The 19,797-nt window shown below is 37.1% G+C and overlaps 1 protein-coding gene across 7 annotated transcripts in view; it reads left to right on the forward strand.

Annotated features, from left to right (window-relative positions):
* TENM1 (teneurin transmembrane protein 1) overlaps positions 1–19,797 on the forward strand; it is an 801,322-nt gene that overhangs the window by 544,006 nt on the left and 237,519 nt on the right. For all 7 annotated transcript variants that reach the window (XM_082717245.1, XM_082717244.1, XM_082717248.1 and 4 more), the window contains 5 exons: positions 1,511–1,710; positions 2,974–3,184; positions 7,711–7,812; positions 9,104–9,298; positions 12,992–13,192. In XM_082717245.1, coding sequence (XP_082573371.1) covers positions 1,511–1,710; positions 2,974–3,184; positions 7,711–7,812; positions 9,104–9,298; positions 12,992–13,192 — 909 coding nt within the window. The remainder of the gene's footprint in view (positions 1–1,510; positions 1,711–2,973; positions 3,185–7,710; positions 7,813–9,103; positions 9,299–12,991; positions 13,193–19,797) is intronic.

Raw genomic sequence — 19,797 nt, forward strand, 5'->3', positions numbered from 1 at the left:
AGTGATGTTGAGCACCTTTTCTTATACCTATGGGCCATCTGTACGTCTTTTCTAGAAAAAAGTCATTTGCCTATTTTATATTGGATTATTTGCTTTTTTGCTATTGAGTTGGATTATTTGCTTCTTTACTATTGAGTTGTATAAATTCTTTATATATTTTGGATATTCACCCCTTATCAGATACATGGTTTGCAAATAATTTTCTCCCATTTTGTAGGTTGCCTTTTCAATTTACTGATTGTTTCTTTTTTAGTGCAGAGCTTTCTAGTTTGATGTAGTCCCACTTGCTTATTTTATAGTTGCCTGGAATGGACTATCCCATGTAAACTGTTGAGCCCACCCTAAATTTAGATCTTCATGTCATTTCACCTGAATTATTGCTCCATAATTCTCTATCATCCTTGTGTTTCCCTGCTCTAGATGATTCCACTTTCTGCCTCAAGATTAGTCTTTCTAATGTACCCAAATATTTCCCCTCTTCTTAAAAACCTTTAGTGGCTTTCCATCTTTACTCGATAAACCCTCAGGATTGGCATGCAAGGCCCTATGATGCCATCCTTTCCTTCCAGCCCTATCTCTAACTGTTCTTCTCCATAGACACATAGCCACCACTATAGCTTTTCAAGTTTCTCTTCTCTTTGTTTTGGTGCAAGACGTTCCTTCCCAGTGGAACATTCTTCTCAACAGCTCTGTTGAAATCTTCTCCCTCCTTTAAGGCCCATCTTCAGCACTACTTCCCATAAATACCCTTTTCTCATTCATTCATTCATTCATTTGTTCATTGAATAAATATGTACAGAGCACATACTGTTTGCATACATTCCTCTAATTACTGGGGATAAAACAAGGAACAAAGAAGCTACAGCCTCATGGAGCTTATATTCTATTGGGAGAAAATGGGTAATAGACTAGTAAAACATATGGTATGTTAGGGGGTGATAAGCACTAAGAAGAAAAATAAAGGAAGATAAAAGGCATAGAGACAGCTAAGAATGAGGAGTATCCTCCAACCAAATACCCTTTACTCCTTTGAATACCCAGAGCACTGATCTTCCTTTACCACATAGTTATTGTACACTTGTCCTATTTTCTCTCATATATTTAAAGCTCCTTGAAAGCAAGAACTGCATCTTGTTCATCGTTGTATCTCCTGTTGCTACCCAGACCACCTCAGTAAATAGTAGTTAAAATGAATCAAATGATGGAAATAAATGCAATAGTAGTTCAAGATAAGGAAGAGACTGGTATAGTGGTTGGTTGGGGAGGGCTCCTTGGAAGATATTTTGGGTAAAGTCTTGAAATATGGGTAGGGGAGGGAGGAAAAAAGAGTTTAGTAAGTCATTTTCATATATTTGTGCTGAAAAACTGAAAACCATTAACTTATAAGTATAAGTTAATATATAATAAATAAATAATTATATACATAATATATAATTATATAATATATAAAATAAATATTATATAAATATAAATTAATATTATATGCAATTTTCTTTACCTTTAAAACCAGTGTTTCAGAAGGGACGGGCGATAGACACTGGAGAAGTTGACATTGGTGCACAGGTCATGCAGACCATTCCACCCGGCTTATTCTGGCGTTTCCAGATTACTATCCACCATCCTATATATCTGAAATTCAATATTTCTTTAGCCAAGGACTCTCTGCTGGGAATTTATGGCAGAAGAAACATTCCACCTACACACACTCAGGTATTTGATGTTATAGGTATTTCTTGACCCTTTTTAGAGGGTGGTGGGATGATTAGTTCAGGGTTTGTGAGTCGCAAAGTATGTGGGAGTCAAAGGTAAAGGCAGACAATGTTTGTAATTGGCAAATATCCAAAATAATCACACCCAAAGGAATGAAAAATAATGACATTGAGAAATAAGCAATAGCATTTAGTGAGCAAATTCAGGAAAGAAAGTTTAAAAAAATACTCTTGAAATTTGAATTTTGTTTCCTGGAACAGGATGATCATGAGCTGTCCCTGCCCCCTCATCTTACTTAGCTTTTGGGCCCACATTCCCCCTTGACTGGCTCCATATGGCCTTGACCCTTTGTCCCAAGAAGAATGCAAATCGATAAAGGAAATGAGTCCAAAAGGGAGGTTTTATCTTAGAGGTAGAAATTTTTTCTTGTTATTGTTAATAATAACTGAAATATGTAAAACCTCTATGGTTTACAAAGCTCTTCTATGGTTTACAAAGCTCTTCTATAAATGTTAGCCACCTGATTTCTCTCTTTTTTTCCTTATCTCTTGCTTGCATGAACCCATTTGGGGCCCTGCTTCATCTAAGAAGTAGCATAAGGAATCATAACCAAGAGGGTATTACTTTTTTTTTTTTCAACAGATATGACTTCAGTCCAAACCTTACCTTCTGGATGGGAATAGGCAGGGAATTAGAATGCCATTCAAATGTAACCCCCTTTTAAAAAATGCCCAAGGAAATATGTGCCATGTGCTTGTCCACTGATTAGGGGAAAAAAGGAGGGAGTCTTTTGAATATTTAAATATGCTACCACAAAGGTAGTAAATTATGATGAATGTTCTCAAATTTTAGATTGTTTAGTTGTTTTAAAAACTATAAAATTCTTGAATTTGTAGAGAAGATCGTGGTCACATTTTTAAGGGAAATGTGTGGTTTTGAATATCTTTTGTCTGATACTTCAGTAAAATACCAAGATTCTCTTGCCTAATACTAAATAAGATTCTTTTCTATTCCTTGGCTTACTTATTTTTAGACAATTATTTTGAATACTAATAAATACATAAACTGAAAGGTTTATGACATTTATAAATATAGTGGGGTTTTTTTTTCAGAACCAGGCTTGAGTATACTTAAGAAAGAATAACTTCTTCTTTTGCATTCCTCAGAGAAGTATGAAGTAGAAATAGGGCAATTTAAGTTAATGTTTTTCATTAGTCTAGAAGTAAAAGTAGTGGCTTATATTTGTTTGTGTATTTGTTCCAGTTTGATTTTGTAAAACTGATGGATGGAAAACAACTGGTCAAGCAGGACTCCAAGGGCTCTGATGATACCCAGCACTCGCCTCGGAACCTGATCTTAACTTCACTGCAGGAGACCGGTTTCATAGAGTATATGGACCAAGGGCCTTGGTATCTGGCATTTTACAATGATGGAAAAAAGATGGAGCAGGTGTTTGTGTTAACCACAGCAATCGGTAAGCTGCCTTGACTATTATATTGAATTAACAGCATAGTTCTAGAAAAAGATGAGTGATTAAAGTAATGTAGATGTTAATAAAAAATAAAGTAATATAGATGTTGTTTAAACTCACTGCTCATTTTACCTTAAAGTCCTTATTCAAGAAAGACTAAAAAAATAAAAAATAAAATAAAAAATAAAAAAGATAGGTCACTATGAGAAAGACTTTTATTATTGTTGTCATTAATGTTGTTTAAATGCTGATTACGATTTTTTAAATGCTCCATTATTTGCACCACTACTGTAGAATACTTGCCATGTACCTTTTTTTTATGTTTTCAATAGGAATAATTACCTGGATGATAATATTACCAGGGCTGCATCGATGAACAACTTCAATGAAATAGGGAGTAAGCAAGAAAATCTCTGTTAACTCAAGAGCTATTGGAAAAGAAAAGGCAATAAAAGGTTTTTGAAGTGGAAAAACTAGCATCAGTCTAGTTCTTTTTTAGAACAGCTGGTTCTAGAACGACGATGCCTTCAAAACACATCCTAAGGGTATTTAGAGAAGAGTCTCAGGGATAATAACAGGTCACTCAACGTCCTTTCTTTTAGACTTTTTGAGCCCTGAGGGGAAACATCACACAGTATTTTATTGTGTGATTTTTCCTAAAACACATGTCTTTAAAAAGAAGGGAAAATATTTTACAGCTGTCAGTTTCCTATACAACTCTCACCACTTTATCCTTTAGTTAACCTGTTCAACCATATGTTTAGGAAGATGTGTTGACTGTTAATAGATATACCATCTGCTCTTTATAACAATTACATTCTATTTTTACTTGATGCTGAAGACCTTGAGTCAGTAGAAAATGGTATTCTAGCCATAAGATTATCAAAAACTCTCCTCTAAAGTAATCAGAAAGGCTATAAAAATCCACTGATGATTTTTCCCCTAGAGAAAAACTCCACTGATTTCGCATCTTCAAAAGACAACGTATTTGTTAAAATAGAAAAAAATATTTTAAGTCATGACACTATTTTGCAATGCTCACAGAATTAATGGAGCAAATTTAATAGATACACCTTTCGTGGTATTTTTCTGTCAAGGCCCAATTCTCATAATGCAAATGCCAATGAGTTATGAGAGGTTTAGTTTCTCCTAAGAAGTAAAGTAGTTAGAAGATCTAAAACATTTGTGAAGATTTTCTCCCTTCCTGGTATCCTTACCAATAAGCCCAACTTAAAACACTAACCCAACTATTAACCTTTCAAAAATCAATAGACCCAGAAACATGCTTGAAGATTTTTCCCCTCCCTTACTTCCCCCCAAAAAGAAGCTAACCTTTGAGATAGAATTCCTATTATCCACATATCAAGCTGTCAGTATCCTATGCAACAAAGTATTTGCTTTTTCCTTTTTTGTTTTTACTTCTCCTGAAGCAACAGAAACAATTCTGCAATTCCACTTAAAAAGACTCCAAGTAAATTTCTGAAAAAAAAAAATCAAAGGTATTAAGTTATTTATTCTATATTCTCCCCATTTTTTTGTTTTTATAATTTATCTTAATTAGAGTAAAAAGAGGCTAATATATTTGATTAAACAATTAAAGGTTTGTATGCATTTAGCTATGCTAATGCTACTCATTCTCTCATGATAATGTGAGAATCAGTTAATTGATCTTAACTATATTTGGTTTGCTACTAATAAGGATCAGGACAGTATTAACAACCAACATTTATTGAATGACTAATATAGGCTAGCTGCTGGCCTATATTAATATATATTATTTTCTAGTAGTGTAGACAGAGTTGTCAATATCCCCTAATCTTTAGCCAACTTGCTCTGTAACATGATAATATATACCACTTATGGAGTGCCATTCTGCCCCCAAGCACTGTACCAGATGCTTTACATTCAGTCACCTTGTTTGATTCTCATCACAACCCTGATAGTATAGGTGTAGTGATATTTATATAATAAATAAGAAAATGGAGGCTTGGAATGAGTAAATAATGTGATAGACTCTCACAGCCAGCAAATGGCAAAATTGAAATTTGAGACATCCAGTATGTCTGATTCCAAAGCCCATGCCCTTTGTACCAAAATTATTCCATCAGACTATTCATTACCTTTAGTTTCTCCCATAAGAAAACCTGCCAGAAGCAAAACCCATCATCAGTGCAGATGCAGATACCAAGGGGCTGTAGACTCTAGAAGAACAGAGTTTTATGCACAGACCTTTAAAATCCTTCTCAAGTCTAATGAAGTGCAGTCAAGGAAGTGATTCTGAAGTAAGATTAAAAAGACAGAAGGCAAGATTTCACCGAGGCCAACGTAAATAGAAAAACACATTTTTTTCACCTCTGGTTACTTACGTGCTCCTGCTGTAGCCATCCTCCTCCCAGTGTCTCTTTCAGACGTGGTGGAGGTGGCAGCTTCCAGAACCTCCCTATATTGACTTCTCTTCTCACTTGCATTGCTGGTGTTAAGCTCTGTGCAACAGGGACAGATCTTAGATAAGTCAATAAGATGGAGGGATTTTTATTTATTTTGATAGCAAACTTTATTAAACATTTTTTCCTACAATAGCTAAATTCCCACAAGGCCACTTCCATAAAGTTGTCAATAGGAGCTTGTCTGAAATTGAATTCAACGGTATTTACCTTTGAATGTGTCCTCCATGGCCTCCTATTAACCATCCAGGGCAGGGGAAATCCAAATGTAGATCTAAGAAGTGCCACTATAGCTTGGTACAAGAAAGATGGATTAAGTAGAAAATAGAGAAATGATTGTTCCATCTCTGAATGAAAAAAACTCTGTGCCTCTTCATAATGACCTTTTAAATAAATTAATGATTTTATGAAAATAACTAATGTTTTAATAAGTTAAAAATGGATAGCTCTTTGTCAAATGCTCCATTCCTGCCAGACCAGTTGTAGTTCAGCAAATGCCACATATAAATTTCTTATCCAGTTCAGTTTTCAAACACAGGGATCAGAGAACAGATTATCATAAACCTGCGAGGAGCCATGTGATATATTTACATGGGGGAGAGAAGAAGAATCTCCTCTGCCACTGGATTCATTCTCAGCTTTCTAAGAATTCCGCAAATAAACTATACCACATTCTTCCTGTTTTATTCTACCCAAGGCAGAACTCGAAGTCTAGATCAGCAGTTGTCTAACTATGGAAGTTCACTGTATGAAGCATTGGTTCTCAGTGCTTTAATACAATGAGCATCTGCAGGGTCACCTGAGCTGCATCCTTCAGATTCAGTAAATCTGGAATGAAGCCTAGGTTTCTGCATTTTAAGTGCCTCAGGTGATCCTCCTGATACAGGTGGTCAAAAGGCCACAATTGAAGAAATGTTATTTCTCGACCCTCATTATAAATTCTCGTAGCTGAGCGGAAGATGCCAAGACCACTTCCTAGAATATCTCCTTCCAATTGGAAATAGCCTATGCAGGTGAAACTAAAAGAAGTAGATAATTCAGATTGAAAAGGAAAAATTGGTACATACGAGAAGTATGAGTTTAATGAGCCAGAACATAAAACTCTGAATCCAAGAATGCTAAGTATGGAAAACTTCTAGAAGGAGTAATGAGAAGATTATTTAAGAAAAAAAAAAACTGAAAGAAGAAAGCATACATACCGTAATAGTTCATGGACTTGGAATTTGATTTTATTATATTCAAATACAATTCTAAACTAGAAATAATTTTTGTCAGCGTCTGACTTTTGGGTAACATCATACCCTTTCAGCCAAGTTACTTACCACAAGACTTATCAAAGTTCTATCGCACTGTACATCTTTATGTCACCAGAACTACCTATGGGCACCTTCAAAGCCTTCTCAATTCCCCTGAAGCCTATTCTTCTCTAAGAATGGATTGAAGGGAAATTAGTGGCAGAGAACTGATAAGCATTTACAGTCAAGAAAGCATTTCTCAACAAAATACTTAGGTTCTAATGCTTTTAGTGGTGGTGAATTTAATATGAACACGTACTTTAAAAGCCTTCCATTGTCACTTATTAATGAAAATGAAATACTGATTATCATATTTAAGCTGTCAAGATGGTAGATCAAACATTTTAAGATACTAGAGAAAAAATTTTTTATTTGCTACAACCTAAATTTGAAAAATAAACAGTAGACTTGAGTCTTTTGAGTTGCAATTTTAAGCCCATTTTGCTTTTGAGAAATGTCCTATAATCCTAGGACATTTTTAGCTTTGTTGTGAATGTCTCATAAGAATACAATTCATCTAGACCCTTTATGTACTTTAGAGATAAGGGTTGGTTTTTAGTTTCACTCTTGAATAGCTAATTCAGCAATTTCAGGGCCCTTTTAATAATTTGGTTGTGCATGTGACATCTTGCAAAAATCTTTGGCATCTGATTTTAAATAGTAAGTGCTCCAAGACAGTACAGGGCAAGACCGTTACAAGCCCAGAGTTCTTGCAATTAAAAAAAAAAAAATTAAGGACACTACAGCCTGACGTTTACTCATTTTTTTTTCTTTTTCTCTCCATTACTAGAAATAATGGATGACTGCTCAACCAATTGCAATGGAAATGGAGAGTGTATCTCTGGCCATTGTCATTGTTTTCCAGGATTCCTTGGGCCTGACTGTGCAAGAGGTAATGTTGCTCTGTTACTCCAGTTGGTTTAGGGAAATATGTGTCCTTTGAGAACTCAGGATCAGTAGCAATAGGAGGAGGAAGAAAAGTGGCAGTAGTAGTGACAACAGCAGCAGCAGCATCTACCCCACCACCACCACCACAACCAAGAGCTGAGTACTTACCCTGCCAGACATTGTTCTAAACACTCTGTTACCTCTTCAGATTCATACTTACTGTGATAGCCCGGTGAGGCAGATCTACTGTTTTCCCGGTTTATTGGGCAAAGTAACAATTTCAAAGAGGTGAAATAGTCAGGGTTGCCTAACAGGTGGAATTTGTACCTAGGACATCTGTAACTGCTTATACACAGACCCATGTAAACCAGAAGGAACAGGCAGTCACCAAACCGGTAAGTAGCCTTAGAAAGTAAAAACTGGCGAGCCATAAGTTAAACTTGGCAAACTTTACTGTTTCCTAGACTTGCCAAAGTTTAATTATTGAAAAGTTTTAGGTATGTCACACTGTGTTTCCCCATAGGCTTACAGTTATTACCGTAGAGATGCTTTCTGCTCATTTTCAGTATATTCTTACAGTTCTCAGTCTGCTAATGCTTTAATCTCAGGTTTCCCAGCTACTCAGTTTCCTTAGATTAAATTCTGCACAGCTGAGAATTCTATAGCACTTGCTGGCTTCCCAGGAGCATGATAGGTCTTGCAAGTCTGGGGATGAGAAATAAAGATGACGGCTGGTATTAAAAATTGAATAAGACCAAAGATTCAGGCCCTGCCCTCAAAGAGCCCATAGTTTTAAGAGGGAACCAACATTGGCAAAGCAAAGTATTCTAATAAAGGTCTGCACGTGGTGTCATGGGAGTAGACATCTGTCCAGCATAAATCTATTTAAATGTATAACTTTTTAAGGATAACATTTTATAATATGAATAACTTCCCTATTTATCAGTTTTTACACTTTGGGGGTTTTTCTTTCTAAAAGTGGAAAAATCTGTCTGAGGAAGAAAAGGCATAAGAGGAAAAAACCCTAGCTTGAAATAATAATAATAATAATAATAGGTGAAATCAAGGGCAAATTCTTGACATAATTTTTATATTTTTGTCACTTATCCTTACTCCCCTCCTATAAGAGGAAAATTGTTAGCAATACCAGACACTTGCCTATTTAATAAAGGCTAAGACAGAAAAAATAATACAAATTTTTGCCTGAAATATTATACAAGAATCAATAGAGAATTGACCCTTCGGAGATTTTAAAAGCTTTCTGAGAACACTACAATTCATTTGCCAACCTTCAGATTCGTGCCCTGTGCTGTGTGGCGGGAATGGAGAATACGAGAAAGGACACTGCGTCTGCCGAAATGGCTGGAAGGGGCCAGAGTGTGACGTTCCAGAAGAGCAATGCATCGACCCAACATGCTTCGGTCACGGCACCTGCATCATGGGAGTCTGCATCTGTGTGCCAGGCTACAAAGGAGAAATATGCGAGGAAGGTCAGAGCCCCATTTTCATCTCTTGCTTCAGGCTTTTCTCTCCCCAAACTGTCCAGGTGTCATTGTGTGCTTTTAGTAGAGATGCAAGTCATCTTTGCAAGCTGTAAATGTTCAATATGTCTTTAGTACACGAAGCAGAGGGCTGGAGTCGGGGGAGTTCACGTCTCTTCGGACAGTCTCTGATATTAACATGAGGCTGTGTCTGTGACACTTGCAGATCGGTAAGGAAAAATGGTGCTTCCCCCCTCATTTCTAACACTGTTTTATAACTTGAAAATTTCCATACTGATGATATTAGGTGTTAATTCATATACTTTCATTATTACACAGTACATTAGGCTCCATCTTACTTTAAAGCACATGATAAAAATAATAATATATGCACATTTGGAACCATTTCATTGAATGTTTTCTTTGGGAGCAATTTGTAATTACCATTAATATCATTGCTTTATATTATTTATTTTTACATAACTCATGCTGAAACTTGACCTCCGTGCCTAAGGAAGCCAACTTACCACTAATGAGTTTCAAAGCAGTGCCTTTATGTTACAATTCACCCCAAAGGAACCTTTATGCACACATGCACAAACGTAGCTTGAAATGGCAATAGTTTTCTCATTTAAAGAGACACATTGGAAAATAAGTTTACTAGTAATCAGACCTTTTCATGCCACATTCCTCAAATAAGACTGATTTCAGAAATAATATTAAACCATTACCATGGGAGATGGTCTCATCACAACTGTTGTTCAGGAAAGAAGCTGCTGAAAATGCACTATAATTGCTTTTTAAAGATGGCTCATTAAGACAATTACACAGCATTCTAAAGGGTTTAATCTCATTTTGCTCTAAGAATTTAGCTTCCCACCTCCCGTTAGCAATAGTATAGACTTTTGGTGTGAAGATTATATCTGTTCCAATGAATGGTGTTGGGCCTAGACAGAGTACAAGAGTACCTCTGGACATTGTTTTTATGGTGATCCAACCACAGTCATTATATTTAAGTTGTAAAGTCAGATGTTATGTGGACATATGCATGGTCACCAAAACATGGTATCTCTCACAACACCTACAGTTTGTAATGAAAATGTTTGACCAAATTAATTTAGACCCTTCTAATCAAAATTTGGGAGCAACTGAAAAATGGCTTAGCTTACATTTCCCTTCTAGGGATCGCTAAGAAAATTTGTGCAATAACCAAGATAGCAAGGAAGAATGCTCACCATATTTAACAGAATGAACTTGTCAAATACAGTAGAAAAGAATATTTAAATCAGACCACAGACTAGAAACTCACAGGCTGAACTGGGCTTATGGATGGATTTTGTTTGGTTCACACAGTGGTGATAGCGGTAGTGTTTTTGTTGCTGTTGTTTTAATGTGATCCACTTGCCAAAATATAAAAACAGAGAAGTGTCCTATAAAAACCTCTCTTTTGCTGTCTCTTGAACAACTGGAAAATCTGGTAATACCGAGACCATGTTCCTACGTGGTGATGATTACCTGGAACAAAGAAGCAACAGTTTCTGTTAAACTGGATACTTCCAGTTTACTCCCAACACACTGGCTTCTTCCGACCAGTTTGTCTATGTCATGTAGTCCTGGCCCATTCAGCCATATGACTTCATGCCTCTGATCTAAGTGACTTAGTTAATCATTGAAGGTGGCCTTTTAATAAAATAAATTATACTAAATTAAATCTCATTTTATTTGTTAAAGTTGTTGTGTTTTAATATAACAAAATGACCTCCTTCTAAAACAATATTCTGTACTTTTAGACTTTCCCTTCCACTCCAAATAATGAACAAAATCAAAGAAGATGTACCTTTTAGTATTTATTTGCTGATTAGCTCAGGTAGTAAAGAATTGTGCTAAGACCTTGAGATTTGGGGTTAATTGTAATGGCAATAGCACTAATTATAATAATGCTTAGTTACGCTTACTCTGTTCCATGATAGTAGGCCACACCCAAGACCAGACCTGTCTTGCCATTGAAGGCAGGTTTTTATCAGTCTGTTTTCACTGCGGGAAAAGTAATTTAAAGCATACGTCCTCATTATGGGGACTTATTTTAGTCTCATCTTATTTGTATTGGGAGAATAGAAAATCTGAAATCAACCTTGTCGTTTCCCCTGGAATGGTCACTCAGGTAAAAGCACAAAACAATTTTCCCCAAGGCAAACACAGAGATCTACTCTTAAGAGTTTATACCTTTGGGGACGCCTGGGTGGCTCAGTGGGTTAAGCCTCTGCCTTCAGCTCAGGTCATGATCTCAGGGTCCTGGGATCGAGTCCCGCATTGGGCTTTCTGCTTGGCAGGGAGCCTGCTTCCTGCTCTCTCTCTCTGCCTACTTGTGATTTCTCTCTGTCAAATAAATAAATAAAATCTTTAAAAAACAAAGAGAGAGTTTATACCATTGTTAGAATGTGTCCAAAAATTTCCAAACTCACAGAATCAGAGATAAATAGAATTGTGTCTGTGATATTCTAGAATACTGAAAACTATGTCACGGCATCCTGATGGAAGGAAAAGGCATAAAAAAAAAAACTTCAATAATTTTTAAAATTATGCTTACAATGTTGCATTTTCAGTGTTTCCAAGAAATTAATGAAAGATTATAATAAATTCATTATATTGCATGTTTTCACACAACAGCAGTCAGGTCACTTAATACCTAATGATCTAAGCTTTATAAAAAGATATGTATGTTTTTTTTTTCTCGTATAAATTTATTTATTTCTCATATATAAGTTTCTCATGTAAATTTCTTTTTTTTTTTTAATTTTTTTTTAATTTTTTATTTTTTATAAACATATATTTTTATCCCCAGGGGTACAGGTCTGTGAATCACCAGGTTTACACACTTCACAGCACTCACCAAAGCACATACCCTCCCCAATGTATGTTTTAATATTTTATATATTTATATATTTGTAGACACATTTTTGTATGTAGTATATTTGTATATTTTATGTATTTACTTATTTATTTTATATTCTCTGTATAATTATTATGTATATCTTCTTTAGTCACATCAAGTGAAAACCATTTCTCAGAGCTGTGATTCCAATTTCAAAAAAGACAAGAAAGGACTCCCCAAAAATTCTTTGGCGTTTTTACAAAGCTGAGGAATCCCTATCAAAGGCCCACACTGGTACACCCACCCATATGTGTGGGAGTACTACACATTGCTCCAGTTTTACACAACAGATGTATGGTTTTCTTTGTCTTCTTTTTTTGGGGTGGAGGGAGAGAGAGACTCTTTTTTTTTTAAAGATTTTATTTCTTTATTTGTTAGAGTGAGAGAGAGAGAGAGCACAGGCAGGCAGAAGCAGAGGGAGAAGCAGTCTCCCTATGGAACAAGTAGCCTGATGTGGGACTCGATCCCAGGATACTGGGATCACGACCTGCGTCGAAGGCAGCCACTTAACCAGCTGAGCCACCCAGGTGCTCCACTTCCTTCGTCTTCTAATTTTAGGATTCAGCCTTAATGATACCCTCCCATATTTTTAAGTGTTAATATTCTTCTGGTTTGAATACAGCCTTTGCATGAAACATGTTATTACCTAATTAAAACAGTATTAATGACATAGTAGGAAATCAGTGTGCGTATCTCAGTTTCATTGTCCTAAGGTATATAGGCCACACCTGTTAACTTTTTTCTTTTTTCCTCCTTTTTGGCACCTTCAGAGGACTGCTTAGACCCAATGTGTTCCAGCCATGGCATCTGTGTAAAAGGAGAATGTCACTGTTCTACTGGTTGGGGAGGAGTCAACTGTGAAACCCCACTTCCTATTTGTCAAGAGCAGTGCTCAGGACATGGGACTTTTCTTCTGGATACTGGAGTGTGCAGCTGTGATCCCAAGTGGACAGGATCTGACTGCTCAACAGGTACATTGGAGTTACCTCTTTCTCTTCCTTCCTACACTCCCAAATCCTCATTGGTCTTTGTCTTACGGTGGCACTTCTCAAAGTCTGATCTGTATGCCTTCATGGGTCATAAGGGACTTCCAAGTGTTTCCTAGGCTAGTATTTGACTGGGTTTTCATAAACAACATACTACTGGACTCGTAATTATATCTTTTGTTGCTGTCAATCTGGATTTGAACCTCTGTCCTCATTCTGCATTTTCCTGCAGTCATTTTATCCTTTCCCATGCCTCCCACTGTCGGTTCTCTACAGGTTATTTTAAATCGGTATCTCCCTCAAACTCAAATAATCCTTCATTTCCGGTCAGCTGCTGAGTATTTCCGCTGGGCGTTCCATCCCTAAAAAACGGAACTAAGCTCAGGAACTCTAGGAACTCCTTGGCATATTGTCACCCAATTACTATTCCCACAACTTGGCTGTCCTTTTTCTATCCCCTACCTTAAAATCAGCAATAGATTTCCACTGTCTAGAGATAAACTTCAAATATCTTTGGCTGATATCAAAAGCCCACCAAAAACTATTCCAAATCTCTGTCTCCAGACTGTCTTCTACTTCTGCTTCTTGCATAAATGCCTCTTTCTGCAAAAGGGTTCTCATATGCTCTGCTCACTCCCAACATATCACACGTTCACATTCTCTCTGTGCCCTTTCCTCAGCAGGGAATGCTGAGGTACCTTTCCATCTATGAAAATCCAACACACCCACCAAGACAAATTACAGTTTTAACTATTCTATAAAATCTCTCCTGATCACATCGAGAGGAGCCTCTAAAACCCTACCGTACTCCTTGCAAGAGAGTAATTGCAAAAAATTGGCATCGTGATATAGTTATTTGTGTACATGATTTGTTTTTCCACCACCTAAACTAAAAATATTGGGTCATTCTCTATACTTTTCTTCCTTATCCTCAGGTCATGTGCACATTAAATGAGTAGAATTAATAAACAATAACTCCTATGGAACCTCTGCCTATGAATTTTTTGGAGGATATAAAATGCCATGTGCTAAACAGGAAAGATGAGAAGCTCTATGAGACTTCTTATATCACTGAATTTGTTTGTGAACCAAAAAATCTATAGTCTCATGCTGTAAAGAAACAAGAAAATCCCTCTGTTAAGAGCATTAATTATAACATAATTTTTTTACAAAATTGTGTTGCCTCACATAGAAATAATATGGGACAGAGGATTGCAATTTATAGTTTCAGAAATGGATAAAATGATAAAGACAATGTAATAATAACTAAAATGCAGACTAAAATGCTGATAGTTTCATTTATTTACGGAACAGATGTATGTGTGCCTGCTATGTGCTTGGCGAGGTGCTTGGTTGCTGGGGCTGTAGTGGCAAACCAGATAGATGTGGTTCTTGCACAGGAGAAGCCTATAGTCTGGTGGAAGAGACACATAGAACAAACTAGAAGATGGTTAGAGAAAGAAAGTAGCTGGGTGTTGCGGCTCTAAACTGAGTACTGATTTACTTGCTAAATGTTATTGAACCCCTTCCAACCTTTCATGTGTCAGACATAGTATGTCTAGAGTTTCAAGTTTAAAACAAGAATGTTAACATTTGCATTATTACTAAAGCATACACTCACATAATTGCTATCTAATAGGCACTATTCTCAGTGTTGTACATGTATTTTTTTAATCTCCATAACATTTTTTAAATCTCTTACCTGTGAGGTAAGTCCTGTCATTGTGCCCACTTACAAAGGAGGAAGCTGAGACACAGAGAGGTTAAATTAACTTGTCCAAAGTCAACTGCATAGTAGTTATCAGAGCCTAAACTTGCACTGAGGTATTCTGGCTTCACATTCCAAACATTTAACCACTGTACTGTATTTATTGATTGAATAGTAATTCTGTATCGTACAATTTCTCCCTAAGGCCACTCACATCTGTATGTGCTTTTTCTGGTGCCTCAGAATTGGGCAAAACCTTTGGCGATATACTAATCACCAGTTGTACAAATTCAAATATTTGTATTTCCAATGAATCAACATGAAATTCATTGTGCTGAGAGTTTCTTTTTCCTCAGTCCACCTCTTCCACCTAATACACAAAGACATGCACCAATCCTATCAGCAGAAATCAGGAGGAAGAAAGGACTAATGATAAACATGCCTCTACACTTGCCCCTCCCCCCTTCCAGATGAATTACCCTAAACCCTACTCCACTCTTCCCTCATCTCAAATCCCCCTTACCCACCCAAACAAATCAAATGATGAGGAAAAGTGATAGTCCCATAGAAGATTAGGTGTGGAAGAAAGTGTAGAGACATCTGCTTCAGTGTTTCATAGGTGTGGTGGTTTCTAGTCCTTCTGCCTCAGCATCACTGGAGATTCTAATACTTGGAGGCACAGAGACATTAAATGGTTTGCCCATCGGTGAAAGCCACTGCAGTGGTCTAACCTCCTCACTTACTTGTTCATTTGCCAGTCATTTACTGAGCCCCTATTATGTCCCTGGCAGCATGTGAGGCGATAAAACATAGCCATAGCTGAGGAGACAATTGTGAACAAAGATTTTAAATGTCTCTCACTTAAGTGCTCTAAAAGAGAGAGAGAAGCAATGCACAAGGTGTATTTCACATTATCTGAAGGTCTAGGAAGTGGTCACAAAAGACTGTATACCACACCTATGAGTTTGGACTTGAGCCTGAGGACAATGGGAAAGCCATTGAAGGGGTTTAAAGAGGTTAATATCATAACCATGTTTATATTTTATTTTATTTTATTTAAGATTTCCTTTATTTATTTGAGAGGGAGGGCGAGAAAAAGAGTGTGAGTCGGGGGGAGGCAGAGGGAAGGGAGAAGCCAACTCCCACTGAGCAGGGAGCCCAATGTGGGGCTCGGTCCCAGGACCCTAGGATCATGACCCGAGCTGAAGGCAGGTGCTTCACCAACTGAGCCACCTAGGTACCCTAACTGTGTTTGTATTTTAAAATGATCACTCTGAAAGTAGTTTGGAGGATATAGTGAAAAGTGATGAAAACTTGATATAAGGGAATTTAAGCACAGATGGAGGCAAAAGGATGGATATGAAAGTAGCTAGGAGACCTGGTTATTGGAAATGTGTTAGGGCAGGTAGGAATTTTCACTAACTCTTTGATGTCTACAGTGGGAGACTGGATGAATGGTGATGACACCGCTAACAGACAAGTGTATTATTTATTTATGAAACAAGTTTTCATTGAGCACCTACTATGTACCGTGTGTTAGAATCTTGGGACCCATCAGTGAGGAGAATAAAGATTCCTGTGCTACTGGGGCTTGCAGTCTGGCAGGGGTGAGACAAGCAGTAAACAATGAACAGTGGAGGTGCCTGGCTGGCTCAGCCAGAAGAGCATGCGACTCTTGATCTTGGGGTTGTGAGTTCTAGCCCCATGTGGGGTGGAGAGATTACTTCAATAAACAAGAGTAGGGAAAAAAACAACAATGAACATGTTTCGAGTTTTTAAAACATGAGGAACCTGAGAGCCAGAGAGGTTAAATAGCTCATCCTAGACCAACAGCCTGGCTGGTTGCAAACCTGCAGATAGAAACTGGTTCTGCTGATTTTGTTCCATGCCTGACATTCTTCTCAGCCCTCCATCCTCACCCCTGCCAAAGGAAGAAGGAAGAGTTAGATAGGAGCTGGGACTCCGGTGAATAGATGAACTTACAGAAAAGGGAAAGTTCAAGGAGATGAAGGGCATCAAATATCAAGTGCACAAATGATACATTTTTGTCCAGAGATCCTAGATGAAAGCCACATTCATCCATTCTGGACCCAATAGAAAAAGAACACTTAGAAGCATCTCTTGCTCAAAGAAGCAAAAGAGCGGATAGGTATGACCCAAAACTCAGCAGCCTCTCAGGCAAAAAAAAAAAAAAAAAAACCTTCCTAATAAAACTACCAAATTGAAAAATAGGGGAAGGAAATGCCTTCCAAGTCTCTAGTGCCACAGTAAGAATAGTCCTTCTGTGATTTTTAAGCTCCATAAAGGTTGTTCCCACAGAGCATATTTAACCATCAAGATGATCTCACTGTGCAGACTTTTAATTGAGTGTGCTCAGTACAGGAAGGAATTTAACATCTGATTCTTATAATGGATCATGTCATTTCAAAGGTGGATAGGCTCTTTGCCATTGGTCATTTTCTTCCTCTAAGCGCATGAAGCTTAGCTGTTAGCATGTTATCTGGGCTGCTCTGATACCAAGAGAACTGCTGTGGATAGTTTACTGATGACTTTCGGTCTGTTTGCAGGTACGTTGAGTATTGTTAGCAGCACTGAACTGATACTTGATATAGGTTTCTCTCACCTGAGGGTCTCATGGTAGTTCACAAAGGTTAACTCATTAGTCTTTTAAAAAACCTCAAGAGGGATACAATTGAAGCTTGTTATAACATGGTTGAGATTTGGATATACCACAGGTCAAATCACGCTCCCTTAAAACGGAACTCCTTGCCATGAAATCTCAGTAATACATTTAACCTATGCTAAGGCTACTGGCCCTAACCTCTACTATTGTCATTTTAAATTGCATTTACTATATTTCTTTCATAAAATCTGGCTTCTCCTGGTCACATAGTCTTTGAGGGGGAACATAAAAGCAGAGTTCAGAGCTTTGTAGTCCTCTTTCCTTGATGAAACTTCCTCTGAGCCACCCCATCTATTGTTACTCATAGATAACTGACAGCGAAATTCATAGAAGGTAAGCATTCACGTAGAGAGGACAACTCTGCTCCTCTCTACTGTGATCCTCTCTCATTATACTATATCTTAGAAGTAGATTAATCAGCTAGAGAGAGATGGAGCATTCAGCTCTGAGATATTTCTGAACATTCTATTTGCTATACAGCAGAAGCCATATGAGGTACTATCATTGTGTACCCCATCCACACATCCGGGGTCAGTTCCTGAAGATCCCATAAGGCTTTGTTGTAAGGATATTTGTTTTCAGGCTAGTCTGTGACATGTGGCCATCTTGTCCACCAGAGACATGACAGTATATGTATGTGTGTTTAGGTATAGTCACAGCACAATGACCCTGAATGACTTGCGTAACTTCTTGGAGTACCAGCTGCCTCATTTGTGAAATGGTAGATTAGCCAAATGGCCCTTGAGGCCCCTTCCAACACTGAGATCTATGATTCTTGATCCTGTATATTGAGCTTTTGACACTGATTATGAATGGTTCATGGATACAGTCCATAAACTCTTAGCTCCATATTGTTTATGGTGAGAAAATATTAATTGTAGGTTTGTTTTCATTATAAATACATCCATGCTTTGATATATAGACCATGTTGTTTGAGAATTTGCCTCTATTTATAGAGGTACACATATACACACACACACACACACACATATATATCTTCATTATAACAATGTCTCATTATGGTTTTAAGTGTTCCCTAATGGATGTGATCTGCGTCTACTAATAAAACAGGTAATTAGAGAAGGAAGTTGTAAGAGGCTCATATAATTATTTTTTCCAGGGAAACTTTCCTTGATAATACAAAGACTGTATGCTTTAAAAAACATTATTAGTTTTCCCCTTTATTGAAAGTGCCAATAATCAAAAGATTCTCATCTGACCATACATGTCTACCACATACAATGTATCACTTTCCTATAATTTCTAGGTATCGATCAGACCATTTGAAATGATTAGTGTGTACACTGTATTTTTCCTACAGACATTACAGAAACAGCAGGGTCATAAATGCCATTTGACAAAGAAGCTTTGTTCAAAATGTAATGCACACGCTATGGGCAGCACTATGTAGCCATTCATCATGCCAGTGAAGAGAAAAATCTACTCATATATAAAATAACTAGAATTTAGCATCTTCCATAGAAAAGAGATAATTAATGTAACCAGATAGGAGCCTAGCATTGCAAGTGCTTTTCCCTATTTGGTTTTGGACACATACCTGAATTTCTTAGGAACAGTAGCTGAGGTCTCAGAAGAAATGTTTCTGTTAATTAGCAAACAATGTTAGCATATCATAATGCTACAAATTCCCTGTACTTAAAGAAAAGCTCGAATATAGACAGCTAGCCACTGAAACATGATAGAAGGTTTTATAGTGCTTTTCAGCCTACAAGGACAAAAAGCTTGTGACTAATCCCTACATAGATTCTATTAACTTGCTATTCAAAGTATGACAATCTCTGATCAAATTTATTTTAAAGTAAATCCTTTTCTAGTCAGTAAAAGAATGAAGAATAAACCTTCAGGTGGTTCTGATTTGATTGATTTAAAAAAAAAAAGAAGAAACCTGATAGATACAGGGGCTACAGCATTAACACTACAGTGAGGTCAAAACATTAACTCTAGATTGTTGAATCAGTAAGCGAAGTTCATTGGAGGCACTAGAAATACAACCCAAAACCATTCTTAAGAGAATTACAAGTCAAATTGAGTATGTAAGACTAAATCCACAGATATATCTCTGAGAGAGGTATGAAGTAGAAAAAAATCACGCTATTATTATGATTTCCTAGCAACATGTCCCACTCAGAGATAGTCACCCCCTAAGCCTTTTTTTGTCTCAAGTAAAAATAGAAATTG

This window comes from Mustela nivalis (assembly GCF_964662115.1).
Source record: "Mustela nivalis genome assembly, chromosome: X".
NCBI lineage: Eukaryota > Metazoa > Chordata > Mammalia > Carnivora > Mustelidae > Mustela > Mustela nivalis.